General features: G+C 55.6%; 2 protein-coding genes across 4 annotated transcripts; both read left to right on the top strand.

Moving 5' to 3' along the window:
- Positions 1–3,033: 3,033 nt before the first annotated feature.
- TBC1D10A (TBC1 domain family, member 10A) lies at positions 3,034–17,347 on the top strand. Of its 2 annotated transcripts, XM_011957691.1 has the most exons (9): positions 3,034–3,093; positions 4,072–4,171; positions 9,539–9,646; positions 13,542–13,648; positions 14,330–14,444; positions 14,524–14,589; positions 15,252–15,441; positions 15,567–15,721; positions 16,515–17,347. In XM_011957691.1, exons 2-9 carry the CDS (start codon positions 4,127–4,129, stop codon positions 16,989–16,991), a joined length of 1,263 nt encoding a protein of 420 aa, XP_011813081.1. In that variant the 5' UTR covers positions 3,034–3,093; positions 4,072–4,126; the 3' UTR covers positions 16,992–17,347. The 2 variants fall into 2 exon arrangements, with proteins under 2 accessions (XP_011813081.1, XP_011813080.1); XM_011957690.1 differs by lacking the exon at positions 3,034–3,093 and having other exon boundaries at positions 4,050–4,171.
- Positions 17,348–19,682: 2,335 nt separating this feature from the next.
- On the top strand, positions 19,683–24,223 carry GATSL3 (GATS protein-like 3). 2 transcript variants are annotated; one of them, XM_011957693.1, is made up of 9 exons: positions 19,683–19,933; positions 20,541–20,611; positions 21,778–21,965; positions 22,051–22,183; positions 22,390–22,513; positions 22,943–23,056; positions 23,220–23,302; positions 23,392–23,486; positions 23,642–24,223. In XM_011957693.1, the coding sequence occupies exons 1-9, from the start codon at positions 19,821–19,823 to the stop codon at positions 23,708–23,710; spliced, it is 990 nt and encodes a 329-aa protein (XP_011813083.1). In that variant the 5' UTR covers positions 19,683–19,820; the 3' UTR covers positions 23,711–24,223. The 2 variants fall into 2 exon arrangements, with proteins under 2 accessions (XP_011813083.1, XP_011813082.1); XM_011957692.1 differs by having other exon boundaries at positions 22,387–22,513.
- The last annotated feature ends 1,400 nt before the right edge of the window (positions 24,224–25,623 follow it).

The raw sequence follows: 25,623 nt of genomic DNA, 5'->3' as shown, positions 1-25,623 counted from the left end.
GTGGGAGTCACAGAAGAAGTTCAAGACCTGGTCCATTTGAGGAGGGACAGTGCTGAGTAATATGAGCAAGTGGTAATGAAGTACGTATTTCACACTTAATGACTTGACTTATTTATCAGTTGGTGCTGAAATCAGTTTTAGGGGCTTGTGACCAGCATTTAAAACAATAGAATAGAATAATGTAAAATCAATCTGGAAATATCAGAGTGCATTAGTACATGTAAGGGCAACTCGTTTCCTAAAATGTTTCCTGGTTGTGTGTGTGTATGTGTGTTTGTGTGGGTCTCAGTTTAAAAAGTGTGAGACATGGTGTTCTGAGCCAGGATGAAGATCTTCAGGTTGGAGGACATTTTACGAGATCTGCGCAGGCAGGCAGGCATGCAGGCTGTGTGGAGGCTGAGGGTTTGGCCTGTGGAGGCAGAGAAGTGTAGTACAAGGGTCAAGAGCATGAGCTGTAGAGTCAGTCAGGCCTGGGTTTGAGTCCCAGCTCTGCCACTTATAGCTATATGGTCTTAAGGAACACTCTTAACCTTACTAAGCCTTGAATTCTACTTTAAAATGGGGAGAATGGGCCAGGCACAGTGGCTCACGCCTGTAATCCCAACACTTTGGGAGGCCAAGGCTGGTGGATCGCCTGAGGTCGGGAGTTCAAGACCACCCTGGCCAACATAATAAAAGCCTGTCTCCACTAAAAATATAAAACATTAGCCAGGTGTGGTGACGGGCGCCTGTAATCCCGGCTACTTGGGAGGCTGAGGCACGAGAATCATTTGAACCCGGAAGGTGGAGGTTGCAGTGAGCCAAGATCGCGCCATTGCACTCCAGCCTGGGCAACATGAGCAAAACTCTGTCTCAAAAAAATAAAATAAAAAGGGGAGATTGATGTTATAGTAGGGTTATTACAAAAGGTACATGTGATAAAGGTATGTGAAGCATTGAGAAGAAAATTATAAGTAGTAAATAATCTACAAATGGTAACTACTGTTGCTGATACTATTATTGTTGTAGTTGTGGTTTTTAATGTAATATTGGGCTCTGAAGGGTTACTGTCACTTGGAGAAGGGAGAAGAAAGGGCATTCAGGTAGGGGTGAGTGGATGATGAGGGATAAAAATGTGTGTGCCTGGTATGGGAGGGGTCTAGAATGGTGTGACCTCAAAAGGGGTTTTGAGATTATAGGTAGAAGTTACTAGGACAATTTTGGCATAATGTGGGGAAGAAAGCTTTAGCAGTGGAAATTGTTTAACAATAGGGTGACTTCACCTGGAGGTAAGGAAGACCCACCCCTGGAGGAGTTCCAGCAGTGACTGAGCCACAAGAAACTGGTCTCACTTGTCTCTTTTGGCTTCAGAGACTCCCTTAGGCTACCTTAAGGAAGGAGGGGTTTCCTGGAGGATGAGTGAGGCCGCCAGGTTTGCGACATCCCCCATGGGCCATTTAGTCCCTTATACCGGGCCAGCTTCTCTCTCACTAGCAATTGGTTCCTGCCTTCTCCACTGTCAGGGGGAAGCCACCTCAGGGCTTCTACACTGTCACACTATTTTCAGGGACCCCTCTGGCCCCAGCTTCATCTCACAGCTCCTCTCTGGGCATCCTTAGAGGGTCCAATTCATAAGATAGGCTGTACAAGCATATAGGGAAACTGAGGCTCAGAGAAGGAAGGGGACTTGCCTATTGTAGAAAGGATTTCTATATCAGACAGTAGTTGGATCAGATGCTTTCTAAGATCCTGAGTTAACTGAAGGATATGTGAACCTTCTGATTAAAATATATATATATATAGCCTGCAGTGTTTCAGGAGCACATCCTGTGCCTAGAGATATCTACCTGCCATTAGAGAGCACGTGGTATGCTGAGTGCCAGGTACAGCCAGACCTCCAGTGTCTTCTTTCTCACCATCTCCAGGTAGATTAAACTCCTCTGTTGTTAAAGGAAAGGCCATTCAGATGGCCATATTGCCTCAAAATTTTCCCAATTTAGGATTTAAAAGATCAAAACAGATCCTTCAATTGACATGCACATTTAAAGTAGTAGTGGCTTTTTTGTTTGTTTCTGAGATCTTACGAAATCAGTGGTGTAGCTTAAAATCAGTGGTGTCTTAGAATCCAGGAAATATGGTAGTTTGTTTTGTACTCTTTTGAAATTCCGGTCTGAGGTTTGACATTGGGGGTTTGAAACTGCCAGAGCTGTTATCTGGCATCAGTTAAAAGAACTCCGAATTTAACATGTTCCTCTGTGTATCTGCAGTTGGGAGAATGGGTGTCTCTGAGTCCCTGCAGTTAGATTTTATCAATAAAACCAGACTGAGGGTTGAGGTATCAAATTGACATATTTAATCACCTATGAGTTCTTTGGAAACTGGTAATCTCAAGTGAAAACCTTGCCCTCTGTAAGCCTCATTTTTTTCGTCTGTGCGGTGGGGATATTGGATCAGCCATTATCTACATCCATAACTGCCAGAACTTCCTGTTGCCTCAGTTTGGGCACCCTTCTGACTGGTTAACTAGAAGGCTGTTCCCCTGACTTGTTGCATAAGCAGTACATTATAGGTGGTGGAAGGTACCATGGCCTGGGAGGTGTGGGCCCTTAGTTTCTGCTCCTGGGATGTTTGGGGATTGCCCGGAGATACACATCCCTTTGTAAATTACCTGACCCTTTGTAAAGGCGTGGTCCCTGCTTTGCTCTTATCAGGAAAAGCATGGAAAGGAGTAACTCATGCCCTAGTTTTGCCTCTAGGTGGTGAGAGGGGCAGCAGTTCAAGGTGGGGGGTGCCTTGTTTCAGTGCTTTGAGGGGGCCTCCTTTGCCTAGGCTGTAGTCCTTCCTCAGACGTTCAGTTCCAAGGCTGCTCTCAGGCCTGGGCAGTTCCCCAGATAAAATGCACTGAAGAAGACCTTCCCTTTTGTGTCTTAGAGGCCTCAGCTCTGCCAGGGCCCCTCCCTCTGCTCTTCCAACCAGTAAAAGTCACAGTAGCATATTTCCTTCCGGCAGAGAGAGGATCAGAGACTCAGGCCTTGGCCAAGCCCCAGCCCCACCGTGTCCTGTTCCTGAGAACCTCCTCTGAGCTGCCTCCGACCCTGTGCTCCTTTCTGAGAGGTCAGGCAGCACTGTGTGCTGGCTCTTGGCTGGGACCTGACTTGGATTTGAGTCTGGGTTTTTCCACTGATTTGCTGTTGGACGCTGAGCAAGATACCTTTCCTGGGTATCTTACCTCTCTGAGCCTGTTTCCTCGTCTGTCATTAATATCTTCTTCTGTTAAGAAAGCACAAAAAAGCACCTTGGTGCTGAGGTGTTTTCCCCACATTCAATGCCCACCAGAACATCAACTCCAAGATGCCCACCAGAACATCAACTCCAAGAGGGTCAGGACTTTGTTTTAATCATGGGACGGCACCCCACAGCCCGCCCAGAGGCCCTCGCCCTAGAACAGTGCAACGCAGTTGTGCTAGCTGCCCAGTCAGTAGATCTACAAATATAAGAAGTGGTATTTGATGGGGCTTGGAAGTGTGTGTAGGATTTCGATGGGTAGAGACAATTTGGGAAACATTCCTGCAAAGGGACTGGCATGAGTAAAGGCTGAGAGGTGGGAAAGGGCCAGGGCATAAATGGGGAAACTCTGAGTAATGAGTTTGGCTCAAGTAAAGAGGTGAGCATGTTATTTCTGTACTCGTTTGACTAGTTTTTGTGTTCAACTCTGCACCTTGTATACTGGCCCTCCGAAGAGGCTTATTGACTAAGGCAGACCCAGGACAGGAATGCTTTGCTTTGGTGCACAGATGCAGACACTCACTCAGCCTCTGCCTCAGAGAGGCACTGTGGCCTCTGGCCACATTAGGGGAGTAGGCACTTGAACCACCTGCTGTGTCTCTAGCTTATGCCTTGAGGCAGTGGGTGGGGAGGTGGCGTGTTCCCTCTCATCTGCAATAGGACAGTGGTCCGAGGTAGCAGTCCTGAGGGGAACAGCAGGGATGGTAGGCAGGAAGAATGGAGGTCTGACCAGGCTGGCGGCTGGGACGAAGTCAGGGCCTTTGCTTCCCTTGGCACCTCTCACAGGCCCTGCCCTCTGCTCCACAGGCTGGAGGAAGTCCCCCTGGAGGTGCTGAGGCAGAGGGAGTCCAAGTGGCTGGACATGCTCAACAACTGGGACAAATGGATGGCCAAGAAGCACAAAAAGGTGAGGGGCCTGGCCTCAGGTCTCGGGCTGGGAGTTGGCAGCCTGGGGAGGAGGAGGAAGAGGGAGGAACTTCATCAGCTTAGGAAAGCAGGGGCTTCTCTAACTGCCAGATGCCTTAGGTGTCCTCCAACTGCCAGTGCAAGACAGAAGCTGACTTGAAGGCAGGGGGAAGGTTGGGCCCTCACACAGTGACTTCAGATTCATGCAGAACATTGTCCTGGAGCTAAACCTCAAAGCCATTCTTAGCCAACAGCTGTAACACAGCTTTCCTATAGCCTTCTCAGGAGAAGGACTTCAGTGCTGCTTACCAGCTATCAAGGAGGACTTTACAATACTGCCAGTAACTAGCATGTATGCAATGTTTGCTTTGTGCTTGGGATAATTCCTTATAGCATCCTAGCGTAAGGTTAGTAATAGTAGTATCCCCACTTTACTGATGGCCTGGTCATCAAAATTTGAACCCAAGCAGTGTATCTTTAGCACCTCCCCTCTTAACCACCACAGTACGAGGCCTTCTTTACCCTCTAGATTAATTTGATGACTTCCCTCTTGACTCCTGGCCAAAGAAAGAAGAAAGTAACCTCACAGTTTAATAATAGTCTTACAAAAATGAAATCATCCAGTAGTCCTTTTCGAGTTAGGCTATCTTTAGACACTAGCTCGATTGCCCTGTGGGAATGTTCTTGCCCACCACTCTTAAGTGTGTGTGTTGATGTCCTTGGCTGCCCTTGGCATGGTGGTGTTACTACCTGGCCTAGAGGAGGCCTGTGCTGAGCCTTACAGCTAGGGTCTCTCTGTACAAGTTCCCAATGCACAGAATGAACCCTATTGCCCGCTCTCATCAGCTGACACTCTGGTCTGGTCCAGGCTGGCACAGCTGGCTGCAAGGCCTCACAGAAAACTCCGGACTGACCGTCAGGTATATAGACTTGGGCCCAGCCCTACTCCTTTCCTCTCTTCACACCTGTGGCTAACTGTAGAACTTCTGGGCAAGTCACCTCACCCTCTCAACCTCAGTTTCTCTGGCCAAATGGGAGTGATAATCCTGTTGTTGTTCCCCACGAAGTGGTGGTAAGTGCTTCGTAGGCGGTGTCATAGATGGTGAAGCCCTGTGCTATGAGAGGAGAGGCTCACCCAGACCTGGGCTCTTGCTTATTGTTCTCTATCTATCTATCTATCTATCTATCTATCTATCTATCTATCTTCTATCTTATCTATCTATCTATCTATCTATCTATCTATCTATCTATCTATCTATCTATCTATCTATCTAATCTATATCTATCTGAGACAGGGTCTCACTCTGTCACCCAGGCTGGAGTACAGCAGCATGATCTTGGCTCACTGCAGCCTCAAACTCCTGGAGTTAAGTGATCCTCCCACCTCAGCCTCCCAAGTAGCTGGGACCACAGGCACATGTTACCACATCTGGGGAATTTTTGTAATTTTTGTAGAGATGGGGTTTCACCATGTTGCCCAGGCCAGTCTGGAACTCCTGAGCTCAAGCAATCCATCTGCGTCGGCCTCCCAAAGTGCTGAAATTACAGGCATGAGCCACCGCACCCAGCCTGTCTCTTTTTTAAAAAAACAATGTTAAGACAGTTATTCCTCAGCTGCTTCCTGCCTGACTCTGGCTCTGTTTCCCTGCCTCATGGTTCCTCTGGCTCTTACTCTGAGCTGTAGCTTGCTCTCCAGCAATCTGTTGTGGTGACTGGTGGTTGGCAGGGACCTTCTGTGTTCTTGAAAATAGGGATTCCAGAGGGGAGCTTTGGGGAGCACCTCTCAGCAGAGTAGCAGCGGGCACTTCCCCTTTTCTTTCCTGGCATTGTGGTTAGAGCCTGAGACCTGCCCTTGCCCCTGCCCAGCTGAGGCCTCCACAGGAAGTGCTTCAATCCACCATGCCCAGAAGCCCTAACCCGCTGCTTCTCTCCAGCCCAGAACCATCCTGGGTGCCCGTCCTGCCACCTCAGCTGTGGCCACACCGGGCCCTGCCCTGGGGGCTCTTCCAGCCTGCCTGTGGAGGCTTGAGTTCTCCCTCTGGTCAGGAAGTCGTGGCACAGGAAGGGTAATACCTGTTTCAGGAAGTGGGCTCAGACCCAACACTTCTCCTGGACTCATACATAGTCCTGCTGGGAGGGTGCCTTCCTTTCTGCGACTCCCAGCCATGTCTAGGACAGAATTCTGGTCCTGCAGGGAGGCAGGGCAGGGGCTGGAATGCTGTCTTCCCGCAGGGCCCTGCCCTGGGGTAGGCTTAAGCAGTGGCCCTGCCCTCACAGAGTTCAGCAGGCAAGGGTGTGGCCTCACTCAGCTTTCATCAGAGACCTCCTTTCCCAAGGCCTGGCCTCAGAGAATGGTAATCCTGTGGTTTCTGGGAATACTTTCTCATGCTTTATCCTTATTGGTCCCTACCATCCTCCCTAAGGCAGGCAGGGTAGGGATGACCCTCTCCAGCACCTTTATGCTGAGGAGGCCAGAGTGGGAAAGGCTGGCAGTACTCCCAGCTCTTTGCTCCCCACGAAGTGTTCCAGGGCTCTCCTGGAGGAGGCCAAGTATGATGGGGGCTGTGATGATGTGGGGCTGCCTCTTGCTGAGCTTGGCTCTGTGGGAGAGCCTGAAGGGCCTGTGGCTTTGGGCTAAAGCACATCCCTTTGCCAAAGCCTGCCCAAGTTGGCTTCCTTAAGGAGACCCTTGTCCCACAGCCACAGGAAACTGTTCCTTGAGTCTTGGGCAGTTCCCTTCAGCCCCCTTCCTCTGCCTTCTTTCTAGGCAGTCCCAGAAGCTCTCACTTGGCACCTGTGACCAGCCACTGCTACTCTTCCCCCCCCACCGCTACTCTTCCCCCACCACCCTCAGCCTGTCTGCCTGGCTCCTTCCTGGTTCTTGACTCTCTCTGACCCTTGGAAAGTTTTCTCTTGTTTGCACTGGTCACCAGGAAGGCCAGGGCTTCTGTGCTCCCTCCTCTGAGAGCTTCCAGGGGGACTGTTGAAGGGGGTTTCTAGGTGAGGGGAAGTTAGGCGTGAGCTGAGGTCCTGAGCTTCTGTGTCAAGCATCCTCCTGGGATGGAGGGGCAGAGAGGAAGCCATTACTTACTGAACACAGACGGTGTGTCAGGCCCCACACTAAGCACATTTTCCCCCTCGAATGGACTCCTTTGGCAACTCTGCACAGTAGGAGGTATTAGCATTCAGATCTTACAGTTGAGAAGTGGTTGGCCGAAGGTCAGCGCTAGATTCAAACCCAGATCCAGATGTTCTTCTCATGCCCTGAGTGCTCATCCCCAGGTCAGGCTGCTTAGTGCAGGGGTTGAGGGAGTATCATTGGCCATCTCACCCCTCCCCGACAACAGCATTTCACAGGAGTGATGCCCCTGCCTTTGTCCTCGCCCACCTCCACGGGTCAGGGCAACTGCCTTCAGAGCATCATTCTGGTCCCAAGTCCAGGAGGAGCCCACTGGTGATGTAGAAAGTACACGGGGCTGGATCCCTCCAGCCTGTGCAGAGCAGCTAGGAGATAGTAGGGTTTCTGATTGTATGACACATTTACCCCCACTCTGCTTGTGTGATGAAATTTCCCCCACGAATTTTCCCCTACCCTCAATTCCCCATTTGTAAAAGACATGATAGTTTTGATAGTTTTCAGATTGAGTTTTGCCAGTGGAAAACTTTTCCTGATAAAAACAACTAGCCGGAATTGAGCACTAGCTCTGGGTCATGAGCTGCCTCAAATACTTCCTCCCTCACTTCTCCCATTCTGCGAATGGCAGGGAAGACCTGGGCCATTTTAGCAACGGCTGAGATCAGGACTCACACTCAGGCCAGCTGCCTATGCCCCAGGCCAGTGATCTTGGGAGCTCAGGGTCAATGAGAGGAGAGAGGGGATTCTTGACCACAAAGAGGGAGCCATTTGAACAGCTCCCATCTTCCTTCTGAGTTCTGCTGAGATTTCTCCCCTCTAGGCTGGCAGTATCCTACCACATGGCTGCTGAAACCAACATACCTGCATGAAAGTGCCTGGGCTGGCAGGGCGCGGTGGCTCAAGCCTGTAATCCCAGCACTTTGGGAGGCCGAGACGGGCGGATCACGAGGTCAGGAGATCGAAACCATCCTGGCTAACACGGTGAAACCCCGTCTCTACTAAAAAAAATACAAAAAACTAGCCGGGTGAAGTGGCAGCGCCTGTGGTCCCAGCTACTCGGGAGGCTGAGGCAGGAGAATGGCGTAAACCCAGGGGGAAAAGCTTGCACTGAGCTGAGATCTGGCCACTGCACTCCAGCCTGGGCGACAGAGCCAGACTCCATCCAAAAAAAAAAAAGAAAGAAAGTGCCTGGGCAACACCTCTGGGCACATTCTGGTTCATCTCCTGAGCGACCTTCCCTGGGGCTGCAGCTGAGCCGCACACAGTGCAGTGCCCTCCCAGGCGACAGGCCATGGGGTTCACCCAACTTGTAATGGTTCCTTTTCCTTTTTCTTTTCTGAGACAGAGTCTTGCTCTATCGCCCAGGCTAGAGTGCAGTGGCACGATCTCAGCTCACTGCAACCTCCACCTCCTAGGTTCAAGCAATTCTCATGCCTCAGCCTCCCAAGTAGCTGAGATTACAGGTGCCAACCACCATGCCTGGCTAATTTTTTGTATTTTTAGTAGAGACAGGGTTTCACCATGTTGGCCAGGCTGGTCTCGAACTCCTGACCTTAAGTGATCTGCCCTCCTTGGCCTCCCCAGAGTGCTGGGATTACAGGCGTGAGCCAGCGTGCCCGCCTCTAGGGTTCCATTTTGATTCAGAAGATAGTTATGAGGGTCTGGAATTCCATGGTAGACCTCAGGAATGCCCGTGTTGTCAGCAGGGATGTGGGACTCTGCCATTACCTGGTGTTAGCATATCTAACTGCAGTCACCTCCTCTCCCCACACCTTAGGATCTGCATGGTAGCAACAGTAGGAAAGTCTTATTTTTTTTTGAGACGGAGTTTTGCTTTTGTCACCTGGCTGGAGTGCAATGGCGTGATCTTGGCTCACTGCAACTCTGCCTCCTGGGTTCAAGCGATTCTCTGCCGCAGCCTCCCAAGTAGCTAGGATTACAGGCGCCCACCACCATGCCCAGCTAATTTTTGTATTTTTAGTAGAGACGGGGTTTTACCATGTTGGCCAGGCTGGTCTCGAACTCCTGACCTCAGGTGATCCGCCCGCCTTGGCCTCCCAAAGTGCTGGGATTACAGGCGTGAGCCACCTTGCCCGGCGAAAGTCCTCTTTTCTCCCTGTTTCTGCTCTTGCTGCTATGTGCACTGAGGGCCCACCACGCACTGGCAAAGGGTCTGGGCTGGGGGAGCTGCCTGGGTAGCTGCATGGGCTCAGCTGTCCTTTTGATTTTCAGATTCGTCTGCGGTGCCAAAAGGGCATCCCGCCTTCTCTGCGGGGCCGTGCTTGGCAGTACCTGTCAGGAGGCAAAGTGAAGTTACAGCAGAACCCTGGAAAGTTTGATGTAAGTTTCCCTTCCTTTGTCCTGCCCTCCCTTCCGCATCTCTGGGCATCCTCCCCATGGCAGCAATCCTCCATGTGCTCACCTGAACCTCACAGGATGAGCAGTCCACAAAACTTTCAGTCATGTGCCAAACTGCCCAGGCCCCAGCAGGCCACACTGGCCCAGTTCTGGGCACCTGTGTCTCCTGGAGGCTCTGTACAACTGAGGCTCTAGCCTTGAGCAGCCCTCAGTGGAATGGCCAGATTTGCTACCCCCTATTCAGCTCTTTCTCTTGATGACCACTCAGGTTTTGCTTTCCTGGGCTCAGTAGGCTACATCCCTGCACTTGGTGATCAGGAGGGGATACTCAGACCATTTCCCTGACTGCTTTGGGCTCTTTGCTCTGGGCCTTTGGGGGCTTGACCAGCAGGACCACAGGTCCTTCGATGCCTCCTGGCCTCCCATCCTCTACTTTCTCCTGCCTTGTCCAAGTCTGGCCAGCACAACCCACCTGTGTGTCTTTTGGGGTCATCAGCCCTGGGTGTAGCAGAGCCAAACCCAAAGGGGCTGAAGGGAACTGCCCAAGTATCTCAAGGGGTCAGATGCCACTCAGTGGCCAGAGAGGGTGTCCTCTGTTGTCATCCCTCCTCCTGTCCCGATACTCCTCCTGCTGCTCCCTGCCCCATGGCCGGCCAGAGTAAAATACCTCTCCATTCAGAGCTGGGCAGCTCCTCCAGCCTGCTCCCCTAGAGAATTATGGGGAAGGAGTTGGATTCCCTGGGGTTGCCCTGGCTTACCTGCCAGATCTGGCCCCAGGCATCAGCGTTTCTCACAGGTCCTTGGGACTGGTGACAGGCAGACAGTGAGACAGAGAAGAGCTGCCCACCACCAGCTCTTTGTTGACGTATCTCATGCTTCTTCAGTGAACACTCCTGTCCTGCCAAATCTTTTCCTTGAGATGACTGGGCAGGAGCAGGGCAAGGTAGCCTAGAGTTCCTGCTGTTGACCTAGAAAGGGTGAGAGTTTTTGCTGGCAACACATGGACTTGCAGGGGCAGGGAAGCTGGTAGAGTGTCTGGCTGGGGTAGGTCTGAATCTGGCTGATTGGATTATTCCCCAGAGTACCAATACCAGGTCCCACTGGAGCAGCCTCTCGACTCCAGAGTCTTCCTCCTAGTGGCTACATCTCTCCCATTTCAAGGGGCTGCATCCTGGGCAAAGCGGGAGGCTCAGGGGTGGGAGCCCCAGTCCAAGTCCATAGTTAATGTCAGGCTGCCAGAGCCAGGCATGAGAGCCAAGAGCGTGGGCAGCCTGGCCAGCCTCCTGGCTGTGTGGTTCAGCAAGTGTGAGCGTGTGTGCAGCAGAATGCAGAGCTGTGTGCATGTGCATGCAGAGCTGTGCTTCCGGAGAAGAATCAGCCACCCCCAGGGGGTCTGGAAGGTTGCTCATGTGAGGAGGTGGATTTGCAGAGAAGGCCTTCTTGATGCACCGAAGCTGGGTGATGGGTTCCTGCACAGTCCTGGGGGCTGGAAGAATGGTTGGTGAGCACACCTGGAAGGACTTTGCCTGTGGTGACCCAGAGGAAGCATGAGGAGCTTCCCCTGGTTGCTGTGGGTCCTGTGCCGAGGCAGGGCACAGTGGCGGTCTGTGATGGCAGCGTGCACCTGTTTCTGTGCTCTCTCCCCACAGGGCCCTCCATTCAATACCCAGTCCAGGTGGCCCATCCCAACCTCAGCATTCAGGGCACGCTCTGCAGGCCCTGGTGGCTCCTTCTTCTCCTGCATGTGCTATTTCTTCCTCCTTCCTTGGGCAGGCAGGACCTCCTTGTCCTTTTTTACCTGGTTTTCTTCTCTGGCTTCACCTTCTGATGGCGCCAGTACCCCTCAGGCTCGGGGAGGCTACAGGCCCCGTGACCGTGGTACCTGCTTGTCTGCCGATGCCCTTTCTATCTGCAGCTACCCCCTTTTCCTTTCTCACCAACCATGTGTGGCCAAGTGCCTTAGGCTGCTGAGGTACCAGATGAACACATCCTAGGAACTGACTTTTGGGGTTTTTGGGTTTCTACCTCATGGGAACTGCTAGGAGAATTTGTGGGGCCCTCTTCCCCTTTCTGACAAAAGCAAACCTGCACTGCGCTCAGACAGTACCTAGAGGTGCACAGTACAGACCCCCATCACAAGTGTGTTTGGGGCTCCAGAGGCACGCATCCATCTCTCCGCTATGTGGCTGCTCTAGGGCTCTGTGTGGAGGCCCCAGCCCCTCCCTGTCCCCTCCAGCCCTGAACACTCTGTCAGCTGCTCCTCTCAGTCCTTACTCTCTAGTCAAGTTCCTGGCACCCTAGGTTCTTGAGCTTAGTGCTAGGACACTCCCACTGAGGGCCAGAGAGGGAAAGGGGCTTGTGTGAAGTCACTTGCTCTTCAGGGCAGGGCCTGGGTCTGTGCCCACTGGGTATGTTTGCGGAGGACCTGGCCTTCCTCCTGAGGGCCTTCCCTGATGCTCCCCCTGCCCTGCAGGCAACTTGTACTTAAACCAACACCCCCATGAAAGTGCCTGGGCCGTGCCTTTAAGCACATTCTGGTTCCTCTGGTGAATACTCTGCTTCCCTGCTCAGCCCTCTGGGCTTCCTCCTTATTTATTTTTTCATTCTTTCTTTTTTTTTTTTTTTTTTTTGAGACGGAGTCTCGCTCTATCGCCCAGGCTGGAGTACAGTGGCCGGATCTCAGCTCACTGCAAGCTCCGCCTCCCGGGTTTACACCATTCTCCTGCCTCAGCCTCCCGAGTAGCTGGGACTACAGGCGCCCGCCACCTCGCCCGGCTAGTTTTTGTATTTTTTAGTAGAGACGGGGTTTCACTGTGTTAGCCAGGATGGTCTCGATCTCCTGACCTCGTGATCCACCCGTCTGGGCCTCCCAAAGTGCTGGGATTACAGGCTTGAGCCACCGCGCCCGGCCTTTTCATTCTTTCTTAAAAATTGAGGTATGAATTTACATACAATAAAATGCATAGATCTTGAATGTGCATGCAGTTCAGTGAGTTTTGATAAATAATACACATTCATGTAACCAACATGCAAATCAAGGTGGAGAACATTTCAAATGACCAAGAAAAGATTTTCCTTTTTGTAATGGTTTTGTTGTTTTGTAAAGGTGCCCATACTGAAATGTTCACAGAGGTTCAAAGAAAAGAGTAAAACTTTGTTGAAACCTCGGCACCCAGAGAAGTATCTGAGGTTAAGGTTTGACAGATGTCATGTCCTTCCAAAAAGAGCTCTGTGCAGATCTCACACACACTCCACTTCCTGGATAGGTGACGCCACCTGCACGGGGAGGCACGTAGCTGAGGAGCTGGGATGGACGGCTCTGAGTCAGACCTGGCTTCCAGTCCCAGCTCCACCATTTTTCTAGCCATGAGGCCTTGACACTCAGTTTTCTCATCTGTGAACAGGGTGTAATGATAGGTCCTATCTCTGGAGGCTGAGGAGAAGGATCAGTGAGGTCCACAGGTACTCTGTGCCCAGCTTAGCGCCTGGCTCAGAGAAGTGAGAACAGCTGGTAGCTATTGCTGAGAGAAGCAGCCTTCTGTCTTAAGGATGTGACATAATGTATCTAACTGACTCCTGAATGAAATGTCTAGAGGTCCTTCCAGCCACAGCTGGAGTAGACACTCTTGCCCGCATCGGTCTTCCTAGAGCCAGGTTTAAGGTTTCCAGGGCTCTTCCCTCTTTGCCCCTTTGCCCCTGCCCAGGCGTCCTTACCTGAGCTGCTCTTCCTGTCCTTGGGAAGGCCCAGTCTGTGATGGGCTTGGGTGGGCACTGCCCCTGGTGGAGGCCTCCCTCCCCTAACCCCTGGGCAGCCATGTCCTGGCAGCAATGCCCACCTCCATCCTCCCCAGCCCCTAATATGTGCCCTTGCTTCTAGGAACTGGACATGTCCCCTGGGGACCCCAAGTGGCTGGACGTGATTGAGCGTGACCTGCACCGGCAGTTCCCATTCCATGAGATGTTTGTGTCCCGGGGGGGCCACGGGTGAGCAGGCTGGGCCTTGTGAGGGGGGAGGTGTCTCTAGGCCCTGTCTCTAAGGGGTCTGAGGAGGTACAGTGAGTTCAGGGCCTCAGAAGCTGGGTGCCCCCAACTCCCCTCTTAGCATTTCCCTTTTTTTGGTTTGATTCTGATGTATGTTCTCAGCATCTCCTCTTACCTCTAGGGGGGGCTTTCCTCATTGACTCCAGAGTGTTAGAGCTTGCCCGGCCTGGCTCTCTTTGGGAAACAGGTTTTGTTGGGGAGAAAGAGGGATAGAGGGAGGTGGGTGAGTGGAAGGTATGCAGGGGAGAGATGGGGCAGGCAAGGGGACCAAGACAGACGCAGGGACAAAGCTGGCCTGGCCAAGGGGCCATAGCTGCTGAGTGAGGGGCCCTTACTTCCAGCCCTGACACAGCCTTACATCCTGCCCTGGCCCTGCTCCCTGTTTTCTCTTTGAGCCTCTGCCCTCCCCTGTCATGGGGAAGACCTTCCCCACCTCCTTCCTCTGGGCACATGAGAGTCCATGTGCTCCAGTAGGAGACCGATCCCTTGGTGACCACAAGCAGATCACCTCCCCTCTCAAGGGAGATGCAGATTCTGAGGCAGGCTGGTCCAGTGGGGCACAGGTAAAGGCCGTGGGTAGCAGAGTCACCCTGGTCGTCACTGCTCTGCCTGGCCTCTCCACAGCCAGCAGGACCTATTCCGTGTGCTGAAGGCCTACACGCTGTACCGGCCCGAGGAGGGCTACTGCCAGGCCCAGGCTCCCATTGCCGCCGTCTTGCTCATGCACATGCCTGCTGAGGTACCACCAGGCCCCGGGCAGGCAGAAGGGTGGGTGGGGAACCCTCAATGGCAAGGCCTCACATCTCTCTTGCCTACAGCAAGCCTTCTGGTGCCTGGTACAGATCTGTGAGAAGTACCTGCCCGGCTACTACAGCGAGAAACTGGTGAGTGGTCGCCTGGCCTGGGACCTGCCCCAGGCTGGACACCCTCTGTGGCCCCTCCAGGCCCTTCTCTCATAGTAACTCCTGCCCAGGTTAAAAACTGCCCGGCCTCATGTTGCCTTCAGGCTGAAGTCCCAAGGCCTGCCAGGGTCAGGTCTCTTGGACTGCGATGTTATCCCTTCTACACTGACTTTCATCTCAGCTTCTAGCTGCTCTGGCCACTTGGCAGGATTGAAGTTCTTCCAGGGCACCAAATTCCTCCCTCCCTTGGCCTTGGCCTTGGCTAAAATCTGCCTGGAAGCTCTCATCCCCGTGCTGTCCTCTACAAACTTCTCTTTTCCTTCAGCTTTTGGCCCTCAGGGAGCTTTCTTGACCCAGACAGACGAGGCCCTCCAGCACATGCTCGAGAGCAGTCCTGCCCCAGCCTTGTTAGAGGCACTCAGCCCCTCCCCTCCCCAGCCTCTTTTGCTCATGTGCCCTTCTTGGGATAAGCTCCTCCGGGGGACCAGCTGGCTCTGGTTTGCTCATCATTGTATCCTAGCACCTGGCAAAGGCAGACACCCTGCAGGCGGTACCTGCCTGAGCCTGCTGGGTGCTGGGGTGTAGTCCCTGCCCTGGCTCCTGCAGCCCACGGTCATGGTCCCGTGGCCTTGGTGTCTCCCCAGGAGGCGATCCAGTTGGATGGGGAGATCCTCTTCTCGCTATTGCAGAAGGTGTCGCCGGTGGCCCACAAGCACCTCAGCCGTCAGAAGATCGACCCGCTCCTCTATATGACAGAGTGGTTCATGTGCGCCTTCTCCCGCACCTTGCCCTGGAGCTCTGTGCTACGTGTCTGGGACATGTTCTTCTGTGAAGGTACTGGGCTGGGCTTCGGGGGAGCACCCCTGTTCCCACAGCCCACAGAGGCCCACAGGGGGGCCTCTCTTTGCAGAGAAACCCCCAAAAGGCTCCTTGTACTTAACTGCCCATCCCCCATGCAGGAGTTAAGATCATCTTCCGGGTAGGGCTGGTGCTGCTGAAGCATGCGCTGGGCTCCCCTGAGAAGGTCAAAGCCTGCCAGGGCCAGTATGAGACCATCGAGCGACTGCGGAGCCTCAGCCCCAAGATCATGCAGGAGGCCTTCCTGGTCCAGGAGGTACAGCCCGCGCCTGCCCCTTACCACGGGGAGGGAGGAAGACAGGTGGGGGTCCTTTGAAGGGGTCCCTCTAACCCTCAGCCCCTGAGGGTGGGTCACCTATGCCAGGACCATTGCTAGGTGGCCCAGAACATGTGGGTGGACCTCATCCTTCTGTCTGGTGAGGAGCATGGGGCACAGAGAGGCCTGGCTCTGCAGGGCCTTTTGGATCCGAGCCGCTTGGGAATGAAGAGTGCTGACCCACAGCCCCCTCTTCCTCCCTGGTACCCCATTCACAGTCTTAGCTCTTATTTCCCTTTCTTCTTTCTTTATGGATACTTGTCTCTCAGGGGCAATTAGATGGAACATGCGTGGCCAGCTTTTACACATGAGGAAATGGAGGCTCACAGAGGCAGAATCACTAAGCAACTCCCCTTAAAGTCACCCACCCAGGTGGAGCTGGAATTTGAGCCTAAGCAGCCAGGCTGCCCTGGGCAGTGGTGGAGGACAGGTTGGCAGAGACAGGTTTTTGTCTATCTGGGTCTTACCCCTTCAGCCCCATAGTCAGGCAGGTGGACTCGTGATGTGGGCAGATTTCTCCTCTGAGGCGGTGAGTCTCAAGTGTCCAGCTCACCTAGCACTCAGCTCTGGGGCTTGTGACTGCAGCTTGGGACTAGACCCTCATCCTTCCTGAGGTCAGTGTTTAGTGGCCAGGGCTGGGGGATGCTCAGAAAGACTGGGGGCCCAGGCTGGGAGGCAGAAGGGGAAGGTCCTTCTTCTTGGCGCCCACTTGCCTGTGTCACTGCCCCGGCAGGTGGTGGAGTTGCCTGTGACAGAGCGCCAGATTGAGCGTGAACACCTCATCCAGCTGCGACGCTGGCAGGAGACCCGGGGTGAGCTGCAGTGCTGCTCCCCGCCCAGGCTGCATGGTGCCAAGGCCATCTTGGACGCAGAACCCGGTCCCCGGCCTGCCCTACAACCTTCACCGTCCATCCGCCTGCCCCCAGATGTCCCCCTCCCTGGCTCCAAAGCCAAGCCCAAGCCACCCAAGCAGGCCCAGAAGGAGCAGCGGAAGCAGATGAAGGCGAGAGGGCAGCTGGAGAAGCCCCCAGCCCCAAATCAAGCCATGGTGGTGGCCGCTGCAGGAGATGCATGTCCCCCACAGCATGTGCCCCCGAAGGACTCAGGCCCCCAGGACTCAGCCCCTCAGGATTCGGCTCCCCAGGTCTCAGCCCACCACTGCTCCCAGGAGAGCCTGACATCCCAAGAGAGTGAGGATACCTACTTGTAACCCTGGCAGCTCAGGCCTCCAGGGCGGGGTCTCCACATACCTACACGGTTCATGAACTGACATTCCGCGGCCTGCCCACCCTCTGAGGGCCAAGCCGCCTGGCCACTGGGCTGGAGTCTGGCTGGTCCAACACAGATTCTGCCTGAGTCTCCTTATTTATTTTCTTTACAGTGGCACTCGGGGTGGCCCAGCCAGGGCAGGCAGAAGCTAGGGCCTGGGGGTGGGGCCTCCTTCAGCCCCTTCCTCCTGGGGGGATGTTCCCCAGTGTTAGGGTGCTGGTGTGAGGGGAAAGGGTGGGGTGTTCTTTGTGTAAAATAGAAACATGGTTTTGTACAGAATAAACAGCCTTGTGTAGACAGCTCGTGTACCACCTTGGTCACCTTGGTGCTCAGCATCTCTTCTCTGCCCTACAGAGCCCCTCCTCCTGGGCTCCAACCCAGCACCAGAGTCTCTCTGAGAGGTACCTTTACCAGAGGACATGCCAAGTCCCTGGCCAGCCCCCATTCTTAACCCCCATTTTCACTCACCCCATCCCCACTGCCTTATGTCTACCTTCTGCCAGGGTAGACATAAGGGACGCCAGGGCTGGAGCTCAGTGCTGGGCAGAGCAGGGTATGCTCGCTAGGTCTCATCCTCACCCACCACCAAGGGGGCAGGGACTCCTAAGGAGGAGGTTTCAGGGTCTTCCTCCTCCAAGGCCTGGCCTGGATGCTACCTCAGGCTCCAGTAAGTTTCTGAGAGCTCATTCTGGGTTGGGGTCAGGAATGGGGCCCAGGGTGGAGCACCGTGAATGTCCTTACAGGCTCAGCCCTCAGGGAGAAGGGCGAAGTGTGGATCTTTGATAAAATGCCACCTTCGATTTACTGAACACTTGCCAAGTGCCAGGTTGAATTGGTCAAGTAGGCTTGATTAGCCTCATTTTACAGATGAGGAATCATGAGCTGAGCGGGAAAGGAACCACCCAGCCTCAGCCAGATTTGCACCAAGAGCCCCTCACTCAGCTTCCTCTCCTGACCTCAGGGCTCCAGGAGACCTGACTCTGCCCTTGAGGGCCCAGGCAGGCACTGCGGTCACAACCTGATGACTGGTGAGGGCAAGGACAGGGTGTCCCTGGGAGAGGCCCCCCTTCTGCTGAGGAAGCAGCTTTTCCAGTCAAACAATAGCGCTGTTCCTGGCAGATGACCAAGCTGGGCCAGGCCAGGCCAGAGCGGGAGGGGGCAGAAGAGGGAGGAGCAGAGCCTCCCTGGGAGCTTTCAGAGTTCGCCTGGGCCTGGAACATCCTGTCCTGGTGCAGCTGGGGATACTGAGGCCTAGGGAGGTGAAGGGTCTCAAGAGACTATCAGGGTAGGCCACCCCACTTCCTGCCTCCTTCCCCTCAGCCCTGTGGTTTCCCACTCTATCTGCACCTGCCATTGATGAGATGGGCTCAGCCTTTGAGAAGCTCCTCCTTCCCCTAGTCCTCCAGGGGATAGGCCAGGATGTGGTGGCTACACAGTGTTCCACAGGAATGTGTCAAGCCCGAGAGTCCAGGGAGGAGGCTTAGCTTGGCTTCTATCTGCTTGTGGTGGGGGCTCCAGAGCAGGCACAGGGCCTGCTCAGGCCTGCTGGGTCCCAATCAGGCCTGAGGCCTGCTTTAATCTACTTGGTTCAAAGCCTCACATCTGAGGCCTCAGGGTGCTCGGGGCAGACAAGGGTCCCCTGGAGCATTCTCGGCCCTGTATGGAGCCAACATGGACATGCTGATGCCTGCTCAGCCTTGGGGTCTTCTTAGACCTGTGGGGGCCTGATAAGATCTGGGGTGTCTGCCAGTGCTGGGGGCCTCCTTGAACCTGAAGCAAGTTTAGATGTGCACAGGCCAGCTAACGGCTGCAGGCTTTGGGGCTCAAGTTTCAGGCTTGAGGTCTGAGTACTCACTGAACCTCAGCTGCATGGGCCCCCACCAAAGTTTGAGCACTGGGCATCACTGGCTCAAGCACTTTTGGGTTTTGTTTGTATCGAGGGACCTCAAGTCTTAGGCCTTGGCCACCTCCAGCCCCCTAACCCAAAGTATGTCGCTCAGGCAGAGGTGGCTAGAATTCTATCTGTGTGTGTCCCTGGTGGGGAGCCTTCTATTTTGAAAGTTGGATGAAAGGAACAAGTGGGGCTACCAGGCCAAGTTTCAACTTGTCAGCCCCCTCGCAAGCGGGGGTATCAATCGCAATCCTGTGCTGGCGGCCCTGCCCCCTGCAGCCATCAGAGGCAGGAGAGCGAAGGGTGCCAGGTGGACAGCCGCTGCAAAGCCGACCTATGCCTCTCATCGCTCCAGGGGTTTGGGGGCAGCGTTCTGGTCCCAGCCGAGCTCCAGTTCGTTTCGTGGTCCTTCTGTCTCAAGGACCTCAATCATAAAACCCACGTGTGTGCCAGAAGGACAGAAACGTCCCCTAGCCTCCGGGATGCTCCCACCCGCTCCGCAGCTGGCGTCCCGCGGGAAGGGCGGAGCCCAGGGAGGGGGCGCGTCAGGGGCGGGACCTGGAGGAGTCAGACCGGGTGGGGTCTATCCCCGAGCCTGTGCTAAAAAAGGCGGAGCCGTTCGGGGCGGTCTCGGTGGGCTGGAAAGCGGTTCTGGTATTAGGAGGAGGCGTGACCACCCAATAGTCTTCTCTTCCTGCGGGGCGTGGCCGTGAAAGAGCTGGACGCCACGCCTGGCTGGGCGGGGGGTCAGCCGCGTAGCGGGCGGCGTGGACGCGGCCGCGCAGCGGCTCCTTTAAGGCTCGGGCACCACCCCCGCCGCCCCGCCTCCCGCGCGGCCTGGGTCTAGTTGGCGGTGGGGTCGGGTCCGCGCGAGCCGCGATGGAGCTGCACATCCTAGAACACCGGGTGCGGGTGCTGAGCGTCGCCCGTCCGGGTCTCTGGCTCTACACCCACCCGCTCATCAAGCTGCTCTTCCTGCCCCACCGCAGCCGGTGCGCGCCCGGGTTCGGGAGCGCAGATGGGGGCTGGGGGCTCTGCTGTCGTTCCGGGCCAGGGTCGGAGGATTAGGATCGCCGTAAGGCAGGCAGGCAGGGGGGCGGGAGCGGGTGGGGAGGGCTCTCCCCTTCCGGCCGCCATCCGGCCTGGGGGACCACAGCCTATCCGGCCCCGTGAGGCCCCCTCCGAGGGGCAAAGCGCAAACAGCCTGGGATGGGCAATGCTTAACTCAGTGGTGTCAAATGTGGGAATTCCTACCTGGTCACTCCGGGCAGCTCCTTCCAGGACACCTCCCTTCAGGTCAGAGGGGCTGGACTAGGGGGTCCAAGGTCCGACGCCCCTAAGGCTGTCGCCGCGGGTGTGAACCTCTCCTCCCTCGAGGAGTAGAGGGGTGGAAGGCTCCTGGAGAGGTCGGGAGGCCGGAAAGTAGCCCCCAACCCCGGAGATGGGCCTAACATCCCATTGCCCTGGAAATTAAAGGCCGAGGGGGCAGGAAGGCGCTGGCCCGGGGTCGCAGGGGTGTCCCGGGGCAGTTGGAGAGAAATCCACTCCCGATCCCCAGTTCTCCACACGAAACTGAAGATGCTCCCCACCCCCAACCAGGTGCAAGTTCTTCAGCCTGACGGAGACCCCTGAGGATTACACGCTTATGGTGGATGAGGAGGGCTTTAAAGGTGGGGGCTGGTCTGGGGAACGGGAGTACGGGAGGGGCTTGTCGCGCTCCCCTTCTGTAGGGTTCTCACCAGTTGCTGGGATCCGTACCAAGAGCTTAAGCCTTAAAAGCAGATGTGTCAGGGTTCGAATCCTATTCCACTACTCCTTGGCTGTGTGCCCTTGAGCAAATCACTTCCCCTCCCTGAGCTGTTTTCTCTTACGTAAAATGGGTATAGTTCTGGTTCTGATAAACAGGGTCCCATGAGGCTTTATAAACTCAAAACCGCTGAAGGGCACTCAGCAGTCAGGCCTGCAGAAAGGCCTCTGTTATGGTTCCAGGCCAAGTGCTGCTGTTAGAAGTCCCTGGGTATTATTTCCTCCTGGTCTTATCTCCCTGGTTTGGGTCACCTCCTCCCCTGCTGGTCTGGGAACTCCAGGAGTCTGAGGGAAGGAATGCAGGAGTAGGCAGCCATCTCAGGGGAGGGTCCTGGAGGCCTCCTGGCTGTGCTGGGGTGAATAGCAGCCACTCAGGCCCTGGCCCCTGCTCAGGACTGGATGCCAGCCTGGGCCCTCCCTGGGCCCTGGAGCTGACGCCCAGCTCCTCCTCCTGCTGCTGGCCCGGCCCATCCTCACAGGCTTGGAGTCTCAGGCGAGCTAGTTGGAGCTTGGCCTGTCCCCCTGCTCCACTGCAGGCCTTAGTTTCCCTGTTTTTACTTCAGGGAAGTCTGGGTCTGCAAAAGGGGGAAGGCAGTCCCCCAGCCAACCTGATCTGCGAATGCCCCCTGGTGGTGCCGTGTGGTATAAAGCTTCTGCTAACCCACAGAAGACACCGTAGTGAGGTAGATATTGTCGTCCCATTTTACAGATGAGGAAACTGAGACTCAAATCACCTACCCCAGGTCACAAGACAAATTAACAAAGCTGGGATTTGAACCCAGGTCTGTCTGAATCTGGACCTCTGATCTTAAGTGGGAAGTTTCTGTGCCACCAGGCCAGCACTTGAAGCCCTTCTCAGTCTTTGCACACATAGGGACTTCAGGAGCAGAACTGGGGGGAGACAGTCCCAGCCTCCAGACCTGCCCTTACCTTGATGGAGCCCTCCGAGGCACAGAGAGTGAAACTGAGGCTCAGAGAGGGGCAGGGGTCAGCCTTGCAGACCCTGACCTGACATGTCCCCTGCCTACAGAGCTGCCCCCATCTGAGTTTCTGCAAGTAGCGGAGGCCACATGGCTGGTGCTGAACGTGTCGTCTCACAGCGGTGCAGCAGTGCAGGCTGCTGGGGTCACCAAGATCGCCCGCTCGGTCATCGCACCACTGGCCGAGCACCACGTGTCTGTGCTGATGCTGTCCACTTACCAGACGGACTTCATCCTGGTGAGTTTCCTGCTAGTGCTGATGCAGAGCAGGGTGGATATAGGTACCTGGGAGCCCATGTGATGTGCCATCTGCTGTGGCCCAGGTGCGGGAGCAGGACCTGTCCGTGGTGATCCACACGCTGGCCCAGGAGTTCGACATTTACCGCGAGGTGGGCGGAGAGCCTGTGCCTGTGACGAGGGATGATTCCAGTAATGGCTTTCCCCGCACTCAGCATGGTGAGGGCCGCCCTCTGACACCTGGACTTGGGCAGGGCCTCCTCTTCCCACTGGATCTCTTCCCTTGTAGGCCGCGATGGGGCAGGAGGACCCTGGCCAGTTCCTGGATAGCAAGACCCGCCCCGGGCCCACGCCTCTCCCTGACTGGCCACCAGGGGGCGCCCCAGCCCACGGACACCTTTTCACCTGCTGCTGTCCTCCAGCAGGGCCCAGCCCCACGGTGCATCCCATCCAGAGCCCACAGAACCGCTTCTGTGTCCTCACACTGGACCCTGAGACGCTTCCAGCCATCGCCACCACCCTCATAGATGTCCTCTTCTACTCGCACAGGTGGACCTTGGAACTTCATCTTTGTCCTCACGCCACTGTTCCCTACACTCTGTCCCCCCACCTTCTGCTCATCCATCAGTTTTGCAACTCTCCCTTGTCCTCTCTTGGGATTCCTGGCAGCCCATGACACTCACTTGTGCTTCACTGATGTTTGGGGAAGGTTCTTGCCCCAAAGCTGGATCCCTTTCCAGTGGTGTCCTCTGAGCCGTGCCCTGGTCTGGCCGGCACAGGCTGGGTTCATTGTCCTCCTGTATCCCCACCCACACCTTCCAGAGGGCTGGACCCTTGGGCGGGTAGCAGAGACAGCAGAGCCTGCCCAGGCCACCATGCCAGCTCCTTCCCGGGATTCTGGAGGCTGATCGGGGTCCTCCAGCAGGGGCAGTAGGCTGGGTGCCTGGCAGAGCCCCTAAACCTCCCATCCCTCCCCAGCACCCCCAAGGAGGCAGCCTCTAGCAGTCCTGAACCCAGCTCCATCACGTTCTTTGCCTTCTCCCTCATCGAGGGTTATATCTCCATTGTCATGGATGCTGAAACACAGAAAAAGTAGGTGACCCCTGACCCCGGGTGGGCCCCAGGCCCCAGCCAGTCCAGGCAGGGAGGAGGTGGGGCTTCAGACTTTGAGGTCAGCAGGTGTACCTGTCCCAGAGCTCATGGTCAGGCAGGGGTGGATGGGGGTGCCCTGCCCATCACCCATCTCCCTCCCCAGGTTCCCCAGTGACCTGCTGCTGACCAGCTCCTCAGGGGAGCTGTGGAGGATGGTGCGCATCGGCGGACAGCCCCTGGGCTTTGGTGAGGGCTGTTCCCGGTGTTGGGGGATTGGGGAGTGTCTGGGGAGCAACCGGCATGTGCCACATGTGCCCCTCCTCCACCACCCTCAGATGAATGTGGCATCGTGGCGCAGATCGCGGGTCCCCTGGCAGCCGCTGACATCTCTGCCTACTACATCAGCACCTTCAACTTTGACCACGCCCTGGTGAGCACCGTGGGCTGGGGCTGGGGGAGCTCCTGAGGGGAGAGTGAGGCCCAGAAATGTGGGCGGCTGGAGGTAGTCTCAGCTGGGCCAGGAAGTCAGGGGTGGCCTTGGTCAGCTTCTGCCTTGACCCTTCCCTCCTGCCCACCTGCCCTCAGGTGCCCGAGGACGGTATCGGCAGCGTCATCGAGGTCCTCCAGCGGCGGCAGGAAGGACTGGCTTCCTGAGTCCCATGGGGAACAGAGCAGCCACCCTGCTCTCCCCTCAACCCAGGCTTCCAAAGACTTCTCTAAAGCTATTTCCTTAAGCTCTGGAATGAGCCCCCTGTTCTGCCGGGGACCCTCGTTCCGCTCTCTGTATGTAAGCTGCGTGCAGGCACCGGCTTTTACGCAGACACCTGTGTGCACTCGCAGGTGGCGTGGGCAGGTGCTAGCCTGACTGCGTGTCTGCCCACACAGGGGAACACGGTGCTCGGGGCTTAAGCCCCCAACCCATCACTCCCTGCGCGGCCTCGGCGTTTGCACAGTCCCTGCCTGAGGCCCAAGCCATCCCCCTCAGCCTTCCTGGGCCAGCTGTCCCCCAGACAGGGCCCTGACCTCTGTTCTGCCTCTGGTGGGGTTGCCTGCCCTGGCCAGGTGAGTCCTGACAGTGCCTCTCCCTCCTGGGGCCTCCGAGAAAAGTATTTTGACATCTCTCTCTTCTGTTTTTATTGACTTGTTAATAAAGGACTTTGTAGTGACTGGGTTGGGCTACGGTCCTTGGGGGTCCTCTGGGTCTGAGTCTCAGCCATGGCTCCACCTCATGGTCCCCTCTATCTGAGGTCTTGGTCTCTCTCTGTGTAGCTGGCTGGGGGCCGGGCTCACCTGGCTTCGCCTCATTCACCTCTCACTACAGCTCAGTAAACTATCACCATTTTCCAGATGAGGAACCGAAGCGTTGAGAGGTGACATGACTTAGCCAAAGTCACATGATTCCCATTCCCATGCCTGCCTTTGAAATCTGGGCTGTTCCCAGATTTCAGAATAGCTTCCAAATAGCCCAAAGGGTTCTGAACCTGGGCAGAGACTCCCAGACCCTCCTATTTGGGGAGTCTCCCAGCCTTCCCTGTCACTGTGGATATGGCCAGCCTGCTATGAAACCCACCAAGGAGGGCCCAAAAGCAGTTTTCTTTCTTCCAGCCCACTGCCTGCTTTCTTCTAGCCCGCTGCCTGCTTTCTTCTGGGCCTTGCCTGAGTTCTGGCTGTCCCTCTTGTTGGCTAAGAGATCAGTCGGTTCTTACCACCAGGGCTCTCCTGGAGTCACTCCTAAGGTTCAGGGCCGGGAGGACGGGACAGGGACCTGGAGGCCACCTGGAGCCCGCTCTGTCCTCGGGGGCCGCCACCCTGCTTGGTGAGGCTGGGATCCTGCCATGGCCTGATGAGGCCCCACAGATGCCCCAGGGAGACTATCGGGTACCCTCAGCCCAGACCCGCCCATGCTCAGGCAGGGAAGAAGGGTGTGACTTCTGTGTACTCAGAGGTCGTGGTGGCTCCTCAGAAAAGCCAGAACAGGGACAGGCCTCTGGCAATGCGCCCGCCCTGCTCCTGCGGACCAGGGGTCTGGGGCCTCGGGCTGCAGATCACAGGAGCCTAGAGCACAGCACAGCCTGGTGAGTGAGCAGCAGGGGCTGCCCGGGCCAGCCCTTCCCTTCAGCCTCAGTTTCCCCATGTGCATGGAGACCTAGGAGACAGCTCCTTCAGGAACACGGGGAAGGGGGCATTTCTTTGGAATTTGACTTTTTTTTTTTATGGAGTCTAGCTCTGCCACCCAGGCTGGAGTGCAGTGGCGCAATCTCAGCTCACTGCAACCTCCACCTCCCGGGTTCAAGAGATTCTCCTGTCTCAACCTCCTGAATAGCTGGGATTACACGGGGCCACCACGATGCCAGGCTAATTTTTGTATTTTTAGTAGAGACAGGGTTTCACCACATTGGCCAGGGTGGTCTTGAACTCCTGATCTCAAGCCTGCCTTGGCCTCCCAAAGTGCCACGCCAGGCCGAGTTTGTCTCTTGTTGGGGGAGTGAGGTTGGGGGGGGTGCGAGTCCCAGTTCCTCTCTTTTTGAGGGTCTGGTGTGGGACCTGGCTTGGGGGATGTCTGGGCT

The sequence above is a fragment of the Colobus angolensis genome, unplaced genomic scaffold (genome assembly GCF_000951035.1).
Source record: "Colobus angolensis palliatus isolate OR3802 unplaced genomic scaffold, Cang.pa_1.0 Scaffold448, whole genome shotgun sequence".
In the NCBI taxonomy this organism is placed as follows: domain Eukaryota; kingdom Metazoa; phylum Chordata; class Mammalia; order Primates; family Cercopithecidae; genus Colobus; species Colobus angolensis.
This window is presented reverse-complemented; position numbering and strand designations above follow the sequence as displayed.

What these genes read in the sequence shown, in the direction of transcription:
- TBC1D10A (XM_011957691.1), top strand. Translation starts at nt 4,127, where the DNA reads ATGCTCAACAACTGGGACAAATGGATGGCCAAGAAGCACAAAAAG. An exon ending in GCTACTACAGCGAGAAACTG is followed by an intron (nt 14,590 to 15,251) that starts GTGAGTGGTCGC and finishes GTGTCTCCCCAG; the next exon opens with GAGGCGATCCAGTTGGATGG. An exon ending in AGGCCTTCCTGGTCCAGGAG is followed by an intron (nt 15,722 to 16,514) that starts GTACAGCCCGCG and finishes CTGCCCCGGCAG; the next exon opens with GTGGTGGAGTTGCCTGTGAC.
- GATSL3 (XM_011957692.1), top strand. Translation starts at nt 19,821, where the DNA reads ATGGAGCTGCACATCCTAGAACACCGGGTGCGGGTGCTGAGCGTCGCC. An exon ending in CTTTCCCCGCACTCAGCATG is followed by an intron (nt 22,184 to 22,386) that starts GTGAGGGCCGCC and finishes GCTGTCCTCCAG; the next exon opens with CAGGGCCCAGCCCCACGGTG. An exon ending in CGGACAGCCCCTGGGCTTTG is followed by an intron (nt 23,303 to 23,391) that starts GTGAGGGCTGTT and finishes CACCACCCTCAG; the next exon opens with ATGAATGTGGCATCGTGGCG.